This window comes from Halictus rubicundus, chromosome 6 (genome assembly GCF_050948215.1).
Source record: "Halictus rubicundus isolate RS-2024b chromosome 6, iyHalRubi1_principal, whole genome shotgun sequence".
NCBI lineage: Eukaryota > Metazoa > Arthropoda > Insecta > Hymenoptera > Halictidae > Halictus > Halictus rubicundus.
In genome coordinates this window covers 8,007,714-8,028,698 of record NC_135154.1, presented here as the reverse complement: position 1 = coordinate 8,028,698, position 20,985 = coordinate 8,007,714, and the positions used below count along the sequence as shown (strand labels likewise).

The window sequence follows — 20,985 nt, the reverse complement described above, 5'->3', positions numbered from 1 at the left end:
CTAACATAAAAATACTAACATAAATGGAATGCATAATATCGGCAGTCTAGTAACAAATAATGGTAAAAATGGTCTTATCTCGTTTCTTTTAACGAGCCAAAGACGGCGCAGCCAAATTAAATTATGAAAGTGCACCGGGGGGCAGAGGGGCAAATAGCGGAAATTGAGAAACCGATCTCGCGAATCAAACTCGCTGCAAACGTGCAGAGATATTCCTGCGTCCATATCGAACAGGAATATCCGAGCAGGAAACGCGGACAGCGAGAGTAACTGATTTAGTCACCGGAAACGCGGCCGCTGTCGCGACGCCAAGAATGTCCCGCACAGTGGTAACGAGGTTGATGCGTATTGCGGTTGACGAACGGTCGACATTTCGTTGATGGTTGTCTCGGTTATTGCAACTGCACCATGGAGAATCCCGTCGCACCGCCACGACTCCATCTCGCTTCAAACCCGAAAATGCAATAAAATGGACGAACGGTTCCTGAGAAATTTCGGATGCAAATGTCGCCGCGCACATTTTGCGCAACACGCGGTCACACCTTCGCACACTTCCGTGCCGAATTGTACGGTGAAACCGCCATTGTATCAACTAATTGCGAGACCAAAATAGAAGCTATGCAGATGATCCTCTCTTTCTTTAATAACGTTAGTTTTCTTTTTAAACTCTTTCGGATTTCTACACTTCTTTAATCTTCAATGATTTTTCTCAGTAAATGCATAGAATCACTGAATAAATGTTCATTGCGTTACTTTCAAATTACTGGTGTTGCTTAAACAGATAAAACCAACTTTCTTTTATCACGACATCGCCAATATGCCAGTAAATCCGCGAGTATAAATATATTTATGTATAATACGACGTCATGGAACATTTTATATTCGATTCGAGCCTCCCAACCCTATAAAATATTTTAACGCACAGGGGACGATCCTCTTTGCCAAGTATCGCATAATCCCAGCCATTAGTTACCCGGTTCTCCCATTCGTTGGCTGATTTGCTACCGACATTATACTTTAGTAGACATTAGGATAGAGTAATGTAGGGGCGAGCAAGCCAAAATGGGGACGATAAAAGAAATTAATTCAGAAAATTGTGCTTCATGATCATACATTTGTAAATGATAATAAACGTGGTGTCAGCATCCATCTAACGAAACACGCTAAAATAAATTTCCTAACGCGAGCCCAAAAATGTACAAAAAAAAGTGGGACATAAGGATGATGACCATAATATTCTTAATATTCCTGTTGTTGTTAAGAATTTTTGTTTCTTTTCTAGCAAAGAATACTTTAAGACTAAAAGATATTGTCTAATGGATAATATTCAGGGGTTCATGGAAGCTGCTAACTTCCCTAAGTTTCACAAATGGAGAAAGATAGTTGTGACAAGCAGAAAATGGCCACTACAGAAATTCCGCAATATCAGAAATATCCACAATCTTTCAATGACAAATAAATATTGGTCATGTCTTTCCTAGCGACGTTATTTCCCCTTCCCGGTCCCTTGAGGTCAAAAACGACCTGCTCGTTTATGGCTTGCAAATGCTGAAGTTGCAACGAGGGACGGACACTTGAGGCAAGGACACTCGCCCTAATCGACTTTTCTCAGGGAAAGACAACAATCTAAAGTTGGAACTCGGCACGAAGAGGATCCACTCTGCTCGAAAAGGATTCTGGGCACACGTCGTCTTAAACGAGCAAACTCAAGACTATTATGAACGTCCATTTTCAAAAAATCAAATACTCTGTTCGAATCAAATAATTTTAATATAGAAAGATACATTGAAATCGTCACTATCGGCATGTTCCGCTTAAATGCTATTTTCTTGTGAATTATTCTTGCTGACGCGTAAGTATAAAGGTCACGAGAGTCGAGAGATATCGGGGAGAGAAAAAAAAGCACTGATCATCCGTTTACATAATAAAGAGTAAATTTATACAATCAGTTACAGTATCATATAAATAGTAACGACTATATGCGAATTACAAGTATTACAATATCCTTGCGCGTGTAGTAAAAAAACATTATCTACGCTATACTACACTTACATGTTATTTATCGGCAATATATACAGGGTTCTGTACTAAACGGAATTTTCCCCATGCTTATCGTTAGAGGGGAAAATGTCAGCCACCGCGATTATAAAACTCAAGTCCAACAATGTTTGTGCGGAAGGTTTTTCCATGACCCGTACCCTTCCAGACATTACTTTTTTTTTCTACCACGACTCAGTGGACGTAAGAAAATATATCAACATTTCAGAGATGAGTTCCAACATAAACTTGCATCTCCCTAGCAATTAATAATATTAATAATGGGATTTAAGAATGTAAGACTTCAAAAATAATTTCCGGGAGAAGTTACGATCATTTTATTAAAATTAAACAACTTTCATAGTTGTGACGTTGCGCAAAAACGATTAGAACATTCTTTTTGTACTGTAATATATTTCTTTTTTAACTATGTCCACACATCGTGCTAGAGATTGGTGTTCGCTCCGCCAGAGAAACGTTCCATGGAAATTGTACGATATCGAGCCCTTAAAAATCTAATATAAGTTAAAAAGTTGAAGTACGAAGTGCTGCCAGAGCCTCCGTGGTTTCACGCAAGAACGCACTTCAAGTGATTCTTTTTCCATTCACGCCGGTATATTTCGAAGATTTTCGTTTCTCAGTGGTCCTTTCCGTGCGAAGGCACATTACTTTGAATCGATTTTGCGCGTAAATATTAAAAAGGCAAGAACTTAGGTAACCAGTCCTTGTAAAGAACTAACAAATTTTCGTTTGCTTTCCTTGCAATCTTCTACCGCAGATATTATTCTAAATTCTTCAACGCGTTTCGTTGTTGAAGCTGTTGTTAGAGATAAAAATTGCAAGAAACACAGTTCTCTGTTATATCCACAAGGACTTCTTCGCTATAATTGACGTTTGTATTTTATAAAAAATTGTTTCAAGTCTGTAGAAAATTAGAATACATGTATATCCTCGATAAGACGTAATCGTCACTTCTATTCACAATTTTCTTTTCTTAATTTGTACAGTTCATAATTCCCAACCTTTTTTGGTCCATAAAATTTTCCTCGAAATCTTTATTAACGACATTTCCAACTGTAGTTGTGCGTGCAATTTTTGATTTGTAAAAGACTACATCGAAGATAGAGAAAATAAGATAACTAAAAGTTTCAATTTGAACAGCTACTAGATTTTATATCTATTTGTTATCTTAATTTATCAGAAATTCAAACTTCGTGAAAGAAAACGGGAAAATAAGAAGAAGTAATGTCATACTACTATTGTCGTTATTATCACTAATAAACGATGTACAATGTGGGAAAAACTAATTTGTTCTAAGGGTAATTGTGTTTACAACCGAAATAAGAAACTGTGTAGGCATTTTGTAATCGACATTGAAAGTACTCTAACAATGCAATGATATTCTTTCATTTCTTCCTCAACCACTGAAATGTTGTGATATGTTTGTTTAACAGGCTGCTCACTGAGCTGGAATATATACAAATACATTTTGTATACTACAGATAATATGTAACTCTACGTAAAGTGATATGTTTCTCAGAAACAATTATTGTACATCAAAAAGATTACAACAACGAAAATAGCGATCTTCCTTTACATCAATACCCCTATTCTTGTAGTATAAATTTCTCAAAACGTTCACGATCTTCGACACCTGAATGCACAAAGAAACTTTAAAACATACATCACGTGTATTTTCCATATGATTCAAACGACGTATAAACGGTTATATATAAATATTTCAGACGGACAGTCAGATCAATGTAACACATTTCACATATAAGGATAGAAAACATTTACATCCTCGAAGAGTAGACATCAAAATATCTTGTAATCTAAACGACAAATTACGTATCTTAATGTATATCTTTAAAAAAAATCAGCAATTACTATAAGCGTATAATTGGACACCTAAGAAATGTAACAATAATGTAATGCTAGTGAACTATGACCTTTTACAACTATCGGATATTTAATAGCTTAATATGCAGAAGAAACAAGTATTGGCATTCGCATGTTCAGAATCTCTCTTACTCTTGTCTTCCTGTAATCATCTTTTGACAAATCTTATTCTTATGCATGTATATACATACATTGTATCGTAAAAGAAACGAGCATACTGCAACTGGTATGAGCTATTTCCAATGAAGCAATAATTTTCTGTGACATTCTATATTCCGAACGACTTCGAAATATAATTATCTGTTACAATATAAACGTAGAAAGATGACGCAGCCACAGTATCCTAATATACTTTACATTGAGAAGTCGAGAGCGTAGCAAACATGGCAGCTGTATTAAATTTTAGACAAGAAATATACAATCACTGTTAATTTAATAAGTTAACCTCACACATTTTATTTTTTTTTCCACTTCAAAAAACCATGAATTGTCTTCAGGCACTGTAATAAACTCTAAATACATCTATCAAATTAGATACAATGGCACAAAAGTGTATATGTATACATATACATATATTATGTGTGTATATGTATATATAGTCTGCTCAGTAAGAGCGTTGAAACGATTTCTTCGTTCATGTACAGTTTTCTTTCGTTGCAAGTCAGTGGCTTAGGAGAGCCTTCGACGTATTGCGAATGAGGGTACCTATTTTTCTCGAATATACCCTCTCGTTCTGGGACCAAGCGGACAACTTCAAAGAAGATGAGGGGGTAGAGATTTTCTTGTTGCGAAGAAAAACATGGTCGTCTTATATCGGAAGAAAACTGTATTACTTTTATAAATATCGTTCTAATACTCTTACTAGGCAGACTGTACATACGATTCTACGACTGGTTAAGAAGCCGTAACTGACATTATGCTGAACGCAAGCGAGACGAATGCTGCAGTTGCTGACAAGGTTAGCACCGACGACGCTGGGAAGAAACGATCAAAGTCCCAGACCAAGGAACAACAAGCAAGTAAAGATACATGGGCCAAGGTGACAATAGCTGTGGAGACTAAAAAAATCTAGCTCTTGACTGAGGAAGAACCGCCCGCCAAGAAGACGAGGCGCTAAGTTCTTAGAAAAAATGAACAATGGGTCATCTGCTAGATCTCCAGGACAACCCCAGGAAGGGGTTCAGTCCAGGAGGAAAACCCCGCGGGGAAAAAACATTGCTGACACCAGCAGATATACCTCTCAAGATCCCTACCATGACAACTCCCTCAAGCTCCAAGAAGCGAAAGGCTGGACTACGATAGGATGATTCCTTACAGTTCTACCGCCTGTGCCTGGGAATGAGAACCTGTCTGGAGCTGTTCCTTAGGAGTTCCCCGGGAAGGAGCCTGTAAGTATACGAGATTACTCGGCAACTTAACAATTCACCTTCTATCGGGTGGAAGGAGTATGTTGCTCTTCCTGTTGCTCCCGCGCAAGTTGGCAATGCGACTGACTGAAGCCAGTGCAATACTCTAGCTACAAGGAGCCAAAAGGATAAGATGGACGCTTCGATACTTGAGGAGATTCAATTCGTATCACATAGAATATTGAGGAACGAATTTATGTAGATGTTCGTCTTATGTGATCGTTCCTGCTGTTAAATCATAATTACATTTACAAATAAAGTCCTATTTAAAGCAGCGTAGATGACGACCCAACGCTAATCGTCGGTACTAACCTTGTGTACCTATATACATGCACCTAGTGCATGTTACTATATATTACAGGCGTATGTATTGCAGCACTGGAAATGTAATGTTCTTTGCCTTATTGTAAATCCAATTCCGTTTGTCTTCCTGAGACAAGAGCTTGAATTACTCGAATATTACATATAAAAATTAACGACTGGTAGAGTATTACATACAGTAGGTCGTTAATATATATAATATAATTGTAGCTTCTTAAAGCATAAATGGCAATGTACATTTTCTTTTATAAAACACACATAGTTCTGTTGGCACAAGGCAAGTAGAAAATTGAACTTCGGTTTCTTTGTTTTTTTTTTTTGTTTAGAAAATTTGCAGACGTCTTTTAACTTTTATCTGTCGTTTGCACAAAATGTTTCTTATCTTCCCATCCACGTCTCGAAGGATCTCTACCGTCTTACACAAACCATTCACTGACACCAAAGAAATAGGTACAACATACTTGCGTATTACTCATGCCCTGTACTTCAAAGATCGGATTTGTCCTGCATGACTTCCTCTGAACAATTTCTGGAGGATAAACAAAGCAAACGTCAAAAAGACGATGGACGCATATACATATATGTATATAAGATAAAAAACTACACCAACTCTTTTCATCGTGAACAAACGCTAAACATATTTCGATTTGATTGCATGTTTCGTTTAGTATGAAGTTCGTCCGAAAATATTGATCGAGTTGGTGGAGAGATTCATATATAAAACAAATATTGACAGAAAACACTAAATACAAGTACAGTATTGCGTCAAACCAAAAGAATAAGCGAGGATGTTCAATTTATTATTATGTGAAACTGTGAAGGTTGAAAACCTAAAATTGTTAAATAAATATGCATTAGTTAAGCTACGTATTAAATTAGTTATTATATGACCTCGTAAGTAATGCTAATGGGCACCATTGTTAGTGTCGCGTCTACAATGGTTTTAGACAATAATTAGATGCTTAAGAATAATCATGATCCCCAGAAGAAAGTGATTGCAAACTATTGGTACAATATGAACCGCAAGAAACGTTACAGATTAATTTTGTGTTTGTTTCGAATATGTATATACATACGAACAACGACACCAAATAATATCATCAGATTTGATCAAACGTGAACAGTGAATTTACCGTACTTGCAAAATATCCACGTTTCACAATGTGTCATGGTAGGCTTTCCTGACCAACATGAGTATTTTAATCCATAACATAAATTACAACAAGCTACTTGTAAACCTTCATTTGAATCTGTCCAAATGAATTAATAGACTTCTACAACACATTTACATTCTATTTAGTAATAATTACTTTACACTGCTTTAAATGTACATACAACTAAAAATTTCAATCCAGTCTTTACAGTTACTCCAAATCAAATGACTTTATGCATCCGTGTACCGATACGGATATCAAATATATCAATGTGCAAACAATAGTTTACGTATATGGATCTCTTAACTATTGTGTTTCAAAAGACGAGTAAACACAAAATGAAAGAAATTTAAGGCACAATAACAATGGGCAAGACGACCAAATGTGGTTATGCAATAGCAGCAAGAGGAAAAATTGCATTGCTTTTTGACATACTAATTACAACCTTCTTAACGAAGCCATACTGAGGGAACTGCATTTGGCCTTTCGTGTCGGCTGAACCGACATGGGTGCTACTAGAACATCATCTCTAGATGGCGAGCCTGAACCACCATTACCCAGCTCCTGGAAAGATATACGAATATCTATTTATCCTATTATCATATACACAATTTTGGAAAAAATACCTACAGCGTTTGAAAACAAAAAAAAAAATAAAACAGGAGAACAAAACCACACTTATCAAAGCAAAAAATGCATGACAAACAAACAAGATTCAATTCACATTTAAATCTAACTAATTTAAAAAAAAATACCTGATAGAACATGCAATTAAAAAGGTGTAATGAAAAAAAAATGCTTGTACATGTAGTTTTTTTCAGTGCAAATATATTTTACAAAAAAAAAAGAAGACGAAACGAAAAACAACAAAATGGGATCCAGCCTATTTGAGCTTTTTTTGCTACTCAGAGCTATAACAAAAACAAAAAAAAAGAGAAAGAGAAAGTAAATATCTGCTGCTATAAATGTCTCTATAAAAGCAAAGTTAACTTTGTAAAAATATAAATTTTCAACACTTGTAGAATCCATTCTAAGGATATTGCTTTGTTCATTAACGAGATAAATACGGAATTTGCAATCTAATTTGTGACGCGAAGTATTTTGATCCAGTCGAAACACTGCGTGTCGTCACGTTCCTAAAACGAATTTTGCCTGTTGAAAAGTAGATGTCTAGTAATCCTCCCCTCTACTCCCTTTCACGAGAGAAGACGTTAAAAGGATGACATTTCCAATTTCACGATTTAATACTCATCCAATAAAATAAGGCACTGCGACAATACTTACGTGGTGGAGAATGAAAATTTATCCATTAACATTAAATCGTCGTAAACATGAGATTTACAATTGTTCTTGTACCGAAACAAATTGTGGCAAAAAAGAACACATACACTATGGATAAGTGCAAACTCACGGAATAAAAAAAAGATTCAGCAATGTATTAAAATTATCATAAGAAAATAATATATATTATAATGTGCGTATATACAATAAAATAATCTTTTGATTAGCATTCGCGGGATGCTTTTACACGATAAAAAGGAAGGAACATTGTTACTCCGTTTAAGCGTTGGGAAATATGCAAAAACACAATGTATCGAATATTTTTATAATGTTATACTGCCAACATGTATACAAGGCAAAAGATATTAATTAAAAGCACGAGCAGTTTTGCAGCCATGCATTTAAGCAGTTTCTACTACGGAAGAAAGCTCGCGTTAAAAAATCATATTCAAGAGATAACATTCTCCTGTCGTGAAACGAAAGTAAGCAAGGAGAAATTTCAAAGAAAGCATAAGCGTATAGATAAGCAAAACGCATGCGATAATAAACAAGTCAACTAACGTTAATATTGTTGCAACTAGCTAGCCGCATCTGTGCAAGCTGTTGACTTGCGGGCGTCAGGCTATTCGTTGATCCAAACGGTGACATCATTGTTGACATCGCTCTTTTCAATTTACTTGGGGTTTTGTTAAAACTAAACGCTCGGCCGACTTTCATCCTTGTACGAGACGCAAATCTGAAGAAAAATGTTCGTTACAAATTTACTTAATCTAATCATCGAGAAAAAAAAGTAACGCTTCACTGAAACTTTATTCCCCACTTCGTTACACTCGTAGTTTCACAAAAAAAAAAGAAATATTAACAGTTCTTCATGACGTACTGACTTCATGGCTTTGTATGCTAAATTGAGGGAAATAAACTTTCTAGTAACTAAAGGAATTAGCAAACGTAAAAATAAAAGAAACCCCAAACCTTAACAAACCAGTTCAAGTAAATATTACGTTCTAATTTGTTAATTTTAACGTACGTGCAAAAGCCAAATCATAGACAACTAAATGTGTGCATGCTGAACTATCAAATAGATTTATACAAGTGCCAATCTACATTACAAGTGTGTAAACGTGTAAATAGGGCTCAACTGAACAACGTTTTTAAATACAAATTTCATTGTCTGTAAACCAAAAGCGTGTAAGTAAATTTGTAAGTTGTACGAATGTCTGAATCAAAATGACATTAAGTATTTTTATCATAAAATGTTAATAATTTGTAACAGGCTGATATGAAATCTATATTACGCTTGAACTGGTCAAATTATTCTCGTAAAAATGTAATTTTAAATGTTCAAAAATGTAACCGATTTTTTCGTACAAGCAAGGAGCAAAGGATCAAAGCGAATAAAAAAAAGATAATCAGCCTGGTGCGAAAACTGACGGTAGTGGGACATGTAACGTGGTTTCACACATGCTATTGAGTAGGAACACATACGGGTCCATATACTCCAGGTAAAAATTATGAAATAGGCTCCTGCAACCAAACGAGTCGTCGCCCCATTATTTTTTGTTAACATGCAATACAGGAGAAAAACAGTTTAGAGCACCAAATAACTTTTCCCTTCTTAATTTGTGTATACTGTTTATAAAAATATATGTTCTATTTAATGTATATTTATCGATATGTATGCAACAGTATGTACTATCTATATTTAAAATGCAACAACTTTATTCTAAATGCATTCTTATTCGATTACGCATGTTTGACAAATTGCAATTATTATTGTAATGTTGGACAAGTTTATTTAAGCGAACATAAAAATGAAAAGCTAACTAATGCTAAATTTTTAAATTCATATAAGTCAATGAAAGAAGAAAACAGACAAAGTAATACGTTGAGCAGAGCCAGAGTAACATATGTAATCGAAAAGGAGTGTAACTGAAGAATATGTCTATAGTTTAGTAGAACTTAGTCATAATGCAATAATATATATAAACTAAACTAGCCTAGCAGAGACCATCATTTAAGAGCTACATGCTGTATGAGGTAGTTCTTTGGACTAACTATACTAGGGTACTTGTCCCAATTACTGTGCTGTTAAGATAACTTGTTAATTCATGAATTAATTCATAAAGTATTTAATTTTAATCTCATCTGTTCAAAATTTATATTGCTTCTCAAACCCGATCTTCTTATTGGAATATTTATTTATTTACTTTAAGAGTAAAAAAATGCAATATTATCCTTCGTAACATACACATTAATAGGTCAATCTAATTTAAAAAAATAGTTCCAGCACTTATTTGTTCAAGTCAATTTTTACTGCTTATTTAATTATAAAAGCACATTAATAGGGATGGGATCACTAATAGGGATAAGTACCCTACCGAGCAGAAAATAAAAATGACTTTACAAAGAACAGCTCATATGTAAAATGAATTAAACATTCCTGTAACACTTAACATTTGGTCCTCGTTAGAGTCGAAATATTAAGTACTATTTATTTTTGTTGCGTTCAACGAAAGACTTTCTAGCTAAAGACGAATATGTGCTTTTTTGAAACATGTCTCTACAAAACTGTAAGTATTATCAATTTAATCTTAACAATGTAAACATAAAATACAAACTACCTGGTATTCAGAAGACACGTTTGTGGTACGAAATTCAAAATTCTAAAATATTCTTTTTTTTTATAAATGTTATGTGCAATTTGTAAAAATGTACTTACAGTTTTGTGAGGAGTAGAATCAACAAAATTAAAACTGTACAGCAAATTCAGATTTAATTCTGACTACTTACTTAAATGCTTTACTTAAAGTTCCTAATGCTACATCACTTGTGTCAATTTCAAGTTGATGCGAATCAAGACATATCAGGAACGTGTCCTGTGCACAAAAAAAAAAAGGTAAAAATGTTACAACCAACATTTGTAACAGAACAATATCGCTGCAATGATAAAAAAATGAAATGAAATCGAAGTGCTTGTGAAAATACGTTACAACTTACCGCATCAGCTTTACATACTGTATTGGCCATTTGCCTGCATAAAGTCCGTAAATAATTCGTTTTATTTACTTCTTCGTCGGTAATCGTAAATGAAAATAATTTTTCTTTCAACTCTTGATTACTTCTCACCATTAAGGCAAATACTTTATGGCATTCTGCAAATAGAAATACTTATTATACAATATAAGTAATAGTCAAATGTGTAAAAAAGCATCACAATTTAAGTTGATCTTAATACAATATATTATTAGCTTACCGTCAGTTTCTCGTATGTCCACAACTTTTTTTATTGTACTGAGTGATAACATTTTAATATGTTTATATGGCTTCCCTTGACTTAATTTGGTCGCATGCAATCCATTTGCTGTATTAGGGCTTTTCAGTGAATTGAAGGCTTTAGATCTCTTTTTACAAATCTCGAGTGTATCAGTAAAGAGGAATAAAACTAAATGATCACCACGCCCGCTCAAACCTTCACTGAGTTCCATCACATCACATTTGCCAATAAATGATCGATGCGAAGAAACTAAATGCGGCGGACAATTGTCAATCTCATTGAAAATATCGAACATAACTAGTTGGCCCTCTGTTTTCCTTTTATCTTCGTTTATATACGTCATGACTTCCTTAATACTGCTAATCGACAACTCCAATGCGCTATGGTCTGGATTATTTTTATTCGTATGTTTAAGGATATCTGTAATAAATAATATAAGTGCCGAGGTACGCTTATAATTAGGTACCTAATAACAATTAAACCACTCACCATTTAATAATAAACTAATACTGGGTAACCTTTGTACTGGTTTGATCAACAACTCCTTCAAGCTTTGTCGGCCGCATTCAGGTTTTGTCTGACAAACCTTCAGAAAGGCGTGAAATCGCGGTTTATTTTGATCACATTGGTCGAGCATTTCCTTTGTGTTTTCGAAAAAATTGACATACGGCGGGTATGCTTTGACTAGGTCCGGTGCAAACTTTAGAAATATATTGCCTATACTAATGTCCTCCATCCAGTGTGTTGCACTATATCTTAATTCTTCTAACATTTTTTTATGGACTTCATAAATGGGCGGGAAATTACCAAATACAATTTTAGCTTCGGTACCATTTAATAGCTCGTCACTTGTATCTATGAGATCTTCCAAAGGTGATTTAAACAACTGAAACGAATTGAGTATATCACTTTACTGTGTTTCTAATTACAAAACAGGACGAAGATGCACTTACCGTCATAATTGTACTGAGAATGCCGACATAATTTGACTCAGTTTGCACTAATTCTAAGAAAACTTGGTGGCGAGGCGATAAATTTTTTCTGGAACTGTCCGTACTCACAGCTTCCACTTCTGGAATATCTGATAGTTATCAATAATTCAATTTTATATTATCTTCCCCTTTACATGGTTCATGTAAATGTGTACCTATTGTTAGCAGTATTAACCCCATCCGTCCCTCATTTTTGCAACTTAATGTGTCCCTCTTATGTCAAATTGACACAATGGTAAAACATGGTGAAACAGCGTGGTACAACAAACAACTTAACTGTATATATTTCACGTTAAAAAAATAAAAGTTATAAAGTTTCAGATCAATTGTTCTACAAATCGCAGAACAACATGATCCTTTACGTGAAAATTGTGTCAAATTGACACGTGGGACGGATCAGGGTTAAATTCAACAATTTGGATTATATGCGTTGTTAGTAAGATAATACTAAAGAAAAATAATTAAATCAAATATACCAATCCACTGAGCAAAATAAATGAACCACAAAAGAAGGGAAGATGTACCTTGGACAGTTAAAAAGATTAAGTCGTCTATGTTAAATCAGTTTGTGTATGACAATCACTGATTGTAAGAAATGATAGTTGAGGAATGTTACGCTTGAAAAAATGTTATAGTATAAGAAGCTGAAAGTTTACTGCAAAAGCCAAATAACTAACCATCAAGTAATGGCTTATCTGGACTCGATGTACAGTCAAGAAAGCTTCCACTAACACTCAAAAGACCGGCATCGCTGATACTGGATCGCCTTTTATGCAGAGCTGGTGAATCCGCGCCGTTTTGAACCAAACTAGACAAAGTTTCTGCTAGTCGTTTACGTTTCCGTCTTGTGGACGCTGTGCTTGGAGTGGTTGTTTGCTGACTATCACGTCTAGCTGATATCGTTGGCGATAGAACAGATTCCAAATACTGGACATAAAATCAGCTATTAAACGCTAAATTTATACAACAATCTTAACACACGTACATCTTCAAATAAATACTCCTTTTCATCAGCCGCTCCCTCATTTTGCACGGATGTCCAAAACCATTCAGCTTTCACGATATGGGCTCTTACAGACGCCAAGTCCGGTAATGCATTTACATTTGATTCATCCACAACCTAAAATAAGAGTAACTTGTAATTTTACAATAACTTACAGATTTTTAGACACTGGTACATTCAATGGACGCAATAACTTTTTAGTAGAGCTATGCGAGAACCCGAAAATTCCTATATTCGAGAATCGCCAAATTTTCGAGAACCCGTCCCGATTCCGAATAAAATTCTCGACCCGTCCAGACCCGATATTTTCGGGTTCTCGCACACCTCTACTTTTTGATTTCCTTTATACCAGTAGTGCAACAGAAATATTAGAATAACACAATATGCATCATAAAGTGGAGCATCAATAGTTTGAGGACGAGGCGTTAGGAGTACAAATATGTGGATATCAAATTACTGTTGACGGTAACACGTCTGCAAATATGCAGTTTAACACGACACAGGGGATGACATCACAAAGATAGGACAGTCTACTATGTCTAACCCAGTGGATACGTAAATCTACGTACAACAAAAACATTCATCAATAAATACTTTGTTTCTACATTTGTTTTGTCGTGCCCCATATTTCCTTTCCAAATCCTACGTTTTATAGTTTCTCCACAACTACGAATCCCATTAAAAAAAGAAAATAAAAGTACCGAGAATAATTGTTTGTCCTCTGGTTTCTCATGTTTCTCATAATCATCTTTCGAATCGCAAGTTTTTGAAGAATGAATCGAATATTTTCCGCATGATGTAAACGGACTTTTCAAACCACATTGAGTACTTGATAACTTTGCCACCTTCGCAGGTACAGGGAGGGGACTAGGCAAAGGAGTATACTTCTGCCTTGGATGAGTTTCTGGCGTCTTTTTCGATGGACTAACAAGTACATACTGCTTAAACATTGGTAAATTTATATGACTAAGCTTCGACAACATAGATGAACTCAATCTACATGTACTCAAAAAACTTTTCTTCTTTGTCATCGGTGTATGGGGAGTATGCAAAAGAGACTCATTAAGTTCCGCGTCAAATCGTTTTAATAAATTAGGCTGAGAATAAACTTTCTTAAATTTACATTTTTCTGGAGAATCAAGTTTATGAATTGCTATGCAAGACTTCACTTTTCGCCATTTAATATACCGTCTGGGAGATATGATTTTCCTATTAAGAAAGATAGAACTCTGCGAATACTGTGGGCTTTTACAAGATTTCAACATTTGTGCTTCGGTTTCGAAGTAATGTTTGTTCACACGTGGAGTGATTCTTTTTTTACAGAGTGTAGACGATTTAAAGTAATATGATCTTGATTCATCCTCTACATTTTCATGGCCAGTATTATTACTCGAAACATCGGACATATTATCTTCTATCTTCTTCTCATTCTTAGCTAATGAAAATGAAAATGCAGAAGGCATGTCCAATGTCATAGGCATTACAGGAAAATTGGTTTGTCCTGATACAATTAAACCGTTAGTTTGCATTATGTTATACTTCAGTGAAGACATGTCAATGCCTGAATCAGCTCGTGCAATAGAAAACTCGGACATATAAGACTCATCTGGCAAATTTGTACCATCGTACAAATTATCATCCATACAAATAGCCGAATCTTGACTAATATTATCTGAATTGGAATGATTAAATTTGTTTTCTTTATAGTCTAAGTATTGTGGCAAAGAAGAAGACAATCCATGCGAGAAATATTTGTTATTCAATTTCGTTGGCATTGTCGCGTAATTAATACTGCAGATACGTGATAGGTTTACTGCTTTTGCGTTAGGGATAGTGTTAGTATATGGATTGTAATAAGTAAAGGAAAATGGTTTTGTTTTTGTGTATTGGTGTGGAATGTAATGAGGATGTTTGGTGTATGGTAGCGTGTTAGAAGCATTGTTGCGTTTCTTGTATTCACCACTTCCTACATCTGTTACCTAAAGAATGCAATGACCATTTATACATTATGTGCTTGTACATTAAATGTATAATGCTCGTGTTATACACTGAAAAACAATATACGTTAAACAAGAAATATTTTATTTCGGACTCACCACATGCGTACAGTTTGGATCGTCAATTTCGGTAGGTTCACCGCCCTGCTGTTGCAAAACTTCACACATGTGACGTTTCTCTTCTTCAGGGAAACCAAAGAAACATACTTTTGCACCAAAAAATGGCTTCAACTTATAAGCAGTGATCTGCTTCAGAAAATATTTGTTTAAAATAACATATGAAGATAAACAAATTTTATCTTCATAATGCAGTACTTTTTTCACTTTATAACATCAAATAATTAGATGTGTGCGAGAACCCGAAAATGTCGGGTACCCGATGGTCGGGACAAGACAAGAAGGGACCCGTCACGACCCAACATTTTCGTGTTCTCGCGCACCTCTAAAAATAATCGAAACAAAGATGTAATAATTATTACAGATGATATAGTTACCAGTTCTTCATTGTTTCCATAAATGGAAATATCGTTTCTGGCATTCCATAAGGCTGTCACCCAATCCATCGACATTACTGGTACCCGAAATGTGACTGCATATCTATACTTATCTCCACCGCAACAATTAGCGATAAGATGTGTCACTTTTGCACCCATTTCTTTTCTAATACTTCCACCCATGTTATGAATCATGTTGATCAATTTGGTCTGCAAAGGTAAGATCAGTATCATAAAAATTCCTTGCATTTCTACTTGATGATATAATATTTGGTTGTTTCATATACATTTCTAATAAATATAAATCCATAGCTTAATACTAACCAATTCATCCTTCTTCCTAAATCCAGTAAATACTACCACCGTGCCTACCATAGCTTGTGTATACATAGGTCTGTTAATACTAGGTAGTGTGTCCTTTCTTTCTGCCAATTGCAGAAGCGCCGTCGGTCCCAATATTCTATAATTTGTTTAATTAGAACAGCCAAAAGTCAGGTTCTTTTGACGAATATTTCATGAATTAGAGAATACGTGAAGAAAATTATGACAAACCTATGAGCACTTTTATGGAGAGCATCGTATTCAACTCCCTCGAACTGCTTTAATATAAAATAAGTACAATATGTTGTATCTTCTACATATTCTAAACCAGTTTCCGATGTGAGGACAGGTACACTAAACTGCTGAGCAGCAGCACCAAGTGCAGGATCATCCCCAGCTGCACCGATTAAGCATATTCGTTTTTTGCGTGGAATAATCACAGCTGCAAATTAAAAAATATTTGCTTAGTACAATATTGTTACAAGAGATTATTATTATTGTAATAAATTCATTATCAACCGCTTAAGTGACTAGCCTGTGACAGTCACAAGCTTTAAACACCAAAAAATATTATAAAAAATGTTATTAAAAAATAACTTGTATATCTTTTCACTTTTTAAAAATAGGAAACTATTATTTACCAATAATATTGACTTTTTAGATCACTTTCTCAATTTTAGTATTTAGTATTAATAGTATTCTCGAATAACATTCTTGAAATCTGAATGATTACTAGAATAAAGAGTGACTAATTCTGCTATGACAATAGAAGCAATCTTTTCAAATTCGGGAACAATGACTGCAATAAACAGCTATTGTTGTACACCTAATCTTATTTGACACAATGGACACCAAACAACCCCCTTGTACCTTTCACTTCCATATTTTAAATACCTCTCAAATAATGACTAAGCCAAACAAAACAAAACAAAAATATATAGGCCCTAAGCACCTAAAGTGACATATCATTTACTGTTCGATGATTAATCGATTAAGGGTAGATAAAGTAAAATCACAATCACAGAAACTAAATAAGAAACAATATTTTACATGATATCTTCCCCCAGTGGTGTTAATTTATTAATCCTCAAATAACGCTACAATTTTAAATATTAAAAATACGGTAAACATAAAACGAGAATACAGTGGTCTACGAAAAAGTGTAGTAAATGTGGACACAAAGTGATAAATTATTCAATTCTGACGTAATTTTGGAGAATAAGTCAAGGCCGTATTTATAAGGAACCGTTGACATTCCTCCCGCGTAAACTTCAAAACATAATACGAGAATACATGGCGAAGGTAACCGATATTAAATCTTAATTTATATATGGATCAGGATAGGTAACAGATATAAGACACGAGTATTGTCGCGTGAGTTTTGATAAAGAGTGAGGTAGGGTTAGTTCATCCTGCTGGCTAACTTATACGTATCGACTAATGCAATGAACACCAGACCACAAGCGTTAACATTAAAAACGACAATGTTAACGAACTTACGCTCACTTCTAACAGCCTCTTCACTATTTATATCACTGATACTGCTGTGAACGCTTTGCTCTTCCATTTTGGCCGTTAGTTACAACATCGTTTCACTTGTATCTAGATACACTCTTCTTCGCACTGATTATTCAGAGCGCCTCCTATGGGCGAATATCCATCCAGAGAAAGGACCCGAAAAAAATACAGGAGAACAGTGTTGGCTCCGATGGCGCTTTATATAGCACCTCTGTTTCATACAAACGATATTAGAGTTCGAATCCCGAACAGGTCCCCCACGTGAATCTTTTTCATAGATCCTACGGTACGCGAGAAACCTCTCAAATACAGCATTGCCTCTGCAACGTCGCACTCGGCGATCTCTCTGAGATCACGTTTTTTAGCCCCACCATACCACTGCGCATCGAGTCACACGCAGGCCTTCGAGACAGGGAGAAACCGATGAACGAGGAAAACAGAAACGAAACAAGCATTTATGTGCCCGAATGTCCACGCGAATTGCGGACAGACAAGCTTGTCTCACTCTACCGTTTCGTCTGTACACATACTCTTTTTCGCACACGTATCACTAGCTGAACGAAACTCAGCACGCGCCTTCGACGATGTCTCCGTTTCGTACTGCGTGCTTGTAGTGGGGCTCGCGAGCCCAGCGTATGCGCAGAAGATCATGCATGATAGAATGAGACAAGCTATGCCGTATGTCTACAACACATTAGACATTATACACTGTGTGACTGAATTACAGCACACATTATGATTTTACATGATTTTAATCTACTTTCACATTGCAACCGAAATTCGTTTATATACGCTACCTCTGGATACGTTGATCTACATGTATAAGTAAAATCAAATTGGATTTTAGCACCTGTTTGGCTTTATTCGACAAGAATAACATTTTTACCAAAATCTAGAGATCTAAAAATTAACGAATTTGTAAATTATATTCTGTTGCGCCTTCTTGACATTTAGTGGTTCTGTCATGCGAAGGTTCATATAATTTTTTAATACTTTACTGAGTCAATTTTATCCCACTGGCGTACTATAAAATTTTCTCGAAATGAATAATCTCGACAAAGTTAAGCGTCTTATACATACAGGCGTGCCAAAAACTATTAATAATATGGAAAATGTATTTGACCAGTTTTTAATACAAAACTTTACAAGATGCAGGATGTGCTATCGTTTTATCACACAGTGTATATTTTCTGCTCACGTTGTCCTCTCTTGCTCACTCGCCGCTATCTCTCTTTGTTTATAACTACGAGGGCAGCACTTTTGCAGCACCAACTTGTTAACCAATTAAAGCAAAGACAATCTTTCTCTAACTTCCCTTAATGTCACACTGCGTCTTCTGAATTGCGAGACGTTGGAGAGGAAAAGCTGTTTACGTATTCGCACATTCTGAACACAATTAGGAGTGTGCGGGCTGTCCAGTGCGTCGGGTACCCGGTCGTTCGGGTCGGGCCGGAGGAAGTCGGACGGGCTCGGGCAGGTACCCGTAACGTACGAATACATACTCGGATAAGCCGACTGCTTCAGGTAGCTGTAGCTGGACTGTTTCGGGCAGTCCGAACAGGCGGGTTACCAGAGTATTCGTATATCACGAGTACCCGTCCGAGCCCGCCCGAATTTTGGCGGCCCGACCCGAACCCGTAATAGCGGTTACCCTCCCACCTTTAGAGCACACACATACCAACACTTGTTCTCGCATGTATTCCCAGTCGCATTAGTATTTCTGTGACGTGATCAAAATTCAATATTCGTTTCATTTCAACTTTTTTAAAAATTAATTTTCTTAATTAACGTTTTATGTTACTTTAGTTATATTAAACTCTAAATTGACATTTAAAATAGTAATTTAATGTTTTAAGTAGTGTTCAGTATGAATGAATTAGTTTCTAATATTTATAATTTAGTTAGAAATTACTTTACTCTATCACACTACAAAATCATTTAGAATGTTACTAAGGTGAAAACAAAATCCAGAAATATATATTCCGTAAATGAGTACAGAATGTTAATTAGTACAGAATATTAATTAGCACAGAATGTATCGAAATGTACAACTACAGCATTAACATAACATCCAATATTCGTTTATTAAAAAGTAACTTCTAATATTGTAGATAATTGTCACGTTCATTTTTGCTAGCATTACTCTTTTATAACAAAATAGAAAACTCGAACGTACATTAATAACAATGCGACTGTATATATGCTTGAATATTGGCACTAAACAACACTTTGTACCGTTAATGTTTATTTAAAATCCATCACGAATATGACAGCCTTGTGGTCCGTTCTGTTTTCCTGCTTGACACAAATGTCATAGAGTTGCGCGTCCACGAAATTATCAGTGGCAGCGGCACCGCATTTTTCTTTACTTATCTCCGTTGTTTTCCCTTAGTGTATACATACTTCTTTAGCCACTTGCCATTGTTCACAGATTACTAAAATGTTGTTTCCCTCCTCGTAAATATAACGCGCGCACTAAATAAATTCTACTCACTTCAGATTAGTATGAACAACTCGCTTTATCGTTCACAAAGAGACTCGTAGATTGTGATTGATATTAAAATACAGCAAAACACTAGCTACATTTTGCAATAGGATTTGAGGGCGCATGCAAATGCGCAACAGTCTAAGATGAAAGACTGTATTTTATTATTATTAAACGACTGTAAATAGTGGAACGAAGAACAAACGATTCGTAGAGCTTCTACGCGCCGTTACTACGTTACTGCTCACATAAACATGAAGTTGTCGCCGTCAGAAACATGATGCCACTTGTATTGCATAGAGTGCTCACGCCCGGGGTTTCGGCGTTCCCACTTTTGTGTCATCGCCTTTTTAGCATGGAACAGATCCTACATCATCTTTTTGCATGGAACAGAACCTAAATACGTCATTTTTAGCAGGGAACAGAACCCACTTCTGTATTATTAAATCTGTGGCTGGGATCAGAACTAGCTTCAGTAAATGCTTCGTGCGACATTATCATTTATCTGAAACTGCTTTGATCTCTATTGAAACATTTGGCAACATTGTTAACTTTTCGGCATGTTCCTTTATTAAATTATTTGAATAATTGGTATTGATCATTTGAATTATCAGATAGGTAATAAAAACATACATTAATTTGATTGATGTTTACCAAAATTATGCAAAGTATAACTTTCTGTACAAATTAAAAATATTAAAACTTCATTTGTGGTTTATTATATTTCTAAAAAGAAATAGGTTTACATTATAAATAATATATGTGTAGTTGACATTACAATGACTTTATCTGAATGAAAA

At 35.3% G+C, this 20,985-nt stretch overlaps 2 protein-coding genes across 11 annotated transcripts; both read right to left on the bottom strand.

Moving 5' to 3' along the window:
• Positions 1–1,912: 1,912 nt before the first annotated feature.
• On the bottom strand, positions 1,913–20,455 carry LOC143355167 (protein ECT2-like). Of its 10 annotated transcripts, XM_076789749.1 has the most exons (18): positions 20,104–20,455; positions 19,936–19,995; positions 17,683–17,911; positions 16,414–16,624; positions 16,186–16,321; positions 15,862–16,071; positions 15,467–15,616; positions 13,353–13,487; positions 13,045–13,294; positions 12,329–12,456; positions 11,865–12,261; positions 11,355–11,795; positions 11,099–11,253; positions 10,892–10,977; positions 9,533–9,625; positions 8,663–8,837; positions 7,266–7,384; positions 1,913–6,195 (listed from the first exon to the last, which is right to left on the bottom strand). In XM_076789749.1, the coding sequence occupies exons 3-18, from the start codon at positions 17,747–17,749 to the stop codon at positions 6,153–6,155; spliced, it is 2,796 nt and encodes a 931-aa protein (XP_076645864.1). In that variant the 5' UTR covers positions 17,750–17,911; positions 19,936–19,995; positions 20,104–20,455; the 3' UTR covers positions 1,913–6,152. The 10 variants fall into 10 exon arrangements, with proteins under 10 accessions (XP_076645864.1, XP_076645862.1, XP_076645863.1 ...); XM_076789747.1 differs by having other exon boundaries at positions 19,877–20,455; XM_076789748.1 differs by having other exon boundaries at positions 19,936–20,455.
• On the bottom strand, positions 13,496–15,450 carry LOC143355168 (uncharacterized). Its single transcript, XM_076789759.1, has one exon. The coding sequence runs from the start codon at positions 15,143–15,145 to the stop codon at positions 13,910–13,912; it is 1,236 nt and encodes a 411-aa protein (XP_076645874.1). The 5' UTR covers positions 15,146–15,450; the 3' UTR covers positions 13,496–13,909.
• Positions 20,456–20,985: the final 530 nt, after the last annotated feature.

Bases quoted from the DNA above. Each gene is read 5' to 3' on its own strand.
- LOC143355168 (XM_076789759.1), bottom strand. From the start codon at position 15,145: ATGCCAACGAAATTGAATAACAAATATTTCTCGCATGGATTGTCTTCT.
- LOC143355167 (XM_076789747.1), bottom strand. From the start codon at position 17,749: ATGGAAGAGCAAAGCGTTCACAGCAGTATCAGTGATATAAATAGTGAA. The intron at 15,617-15,861 runs GTAACTATATCA...TATTTTCTGAAG, and splicing joins ATGGAAACAATGAAGAACTG to CAGATCACTGCTTATAAGTT. The intron at 8,838-9,532 runs GTCAGTTTTCGC...ATTTTTCTTCAG, and splicing joins ACGTTACATGTCCCACTACC to ATTTGCGTCTCGTACAAGGA.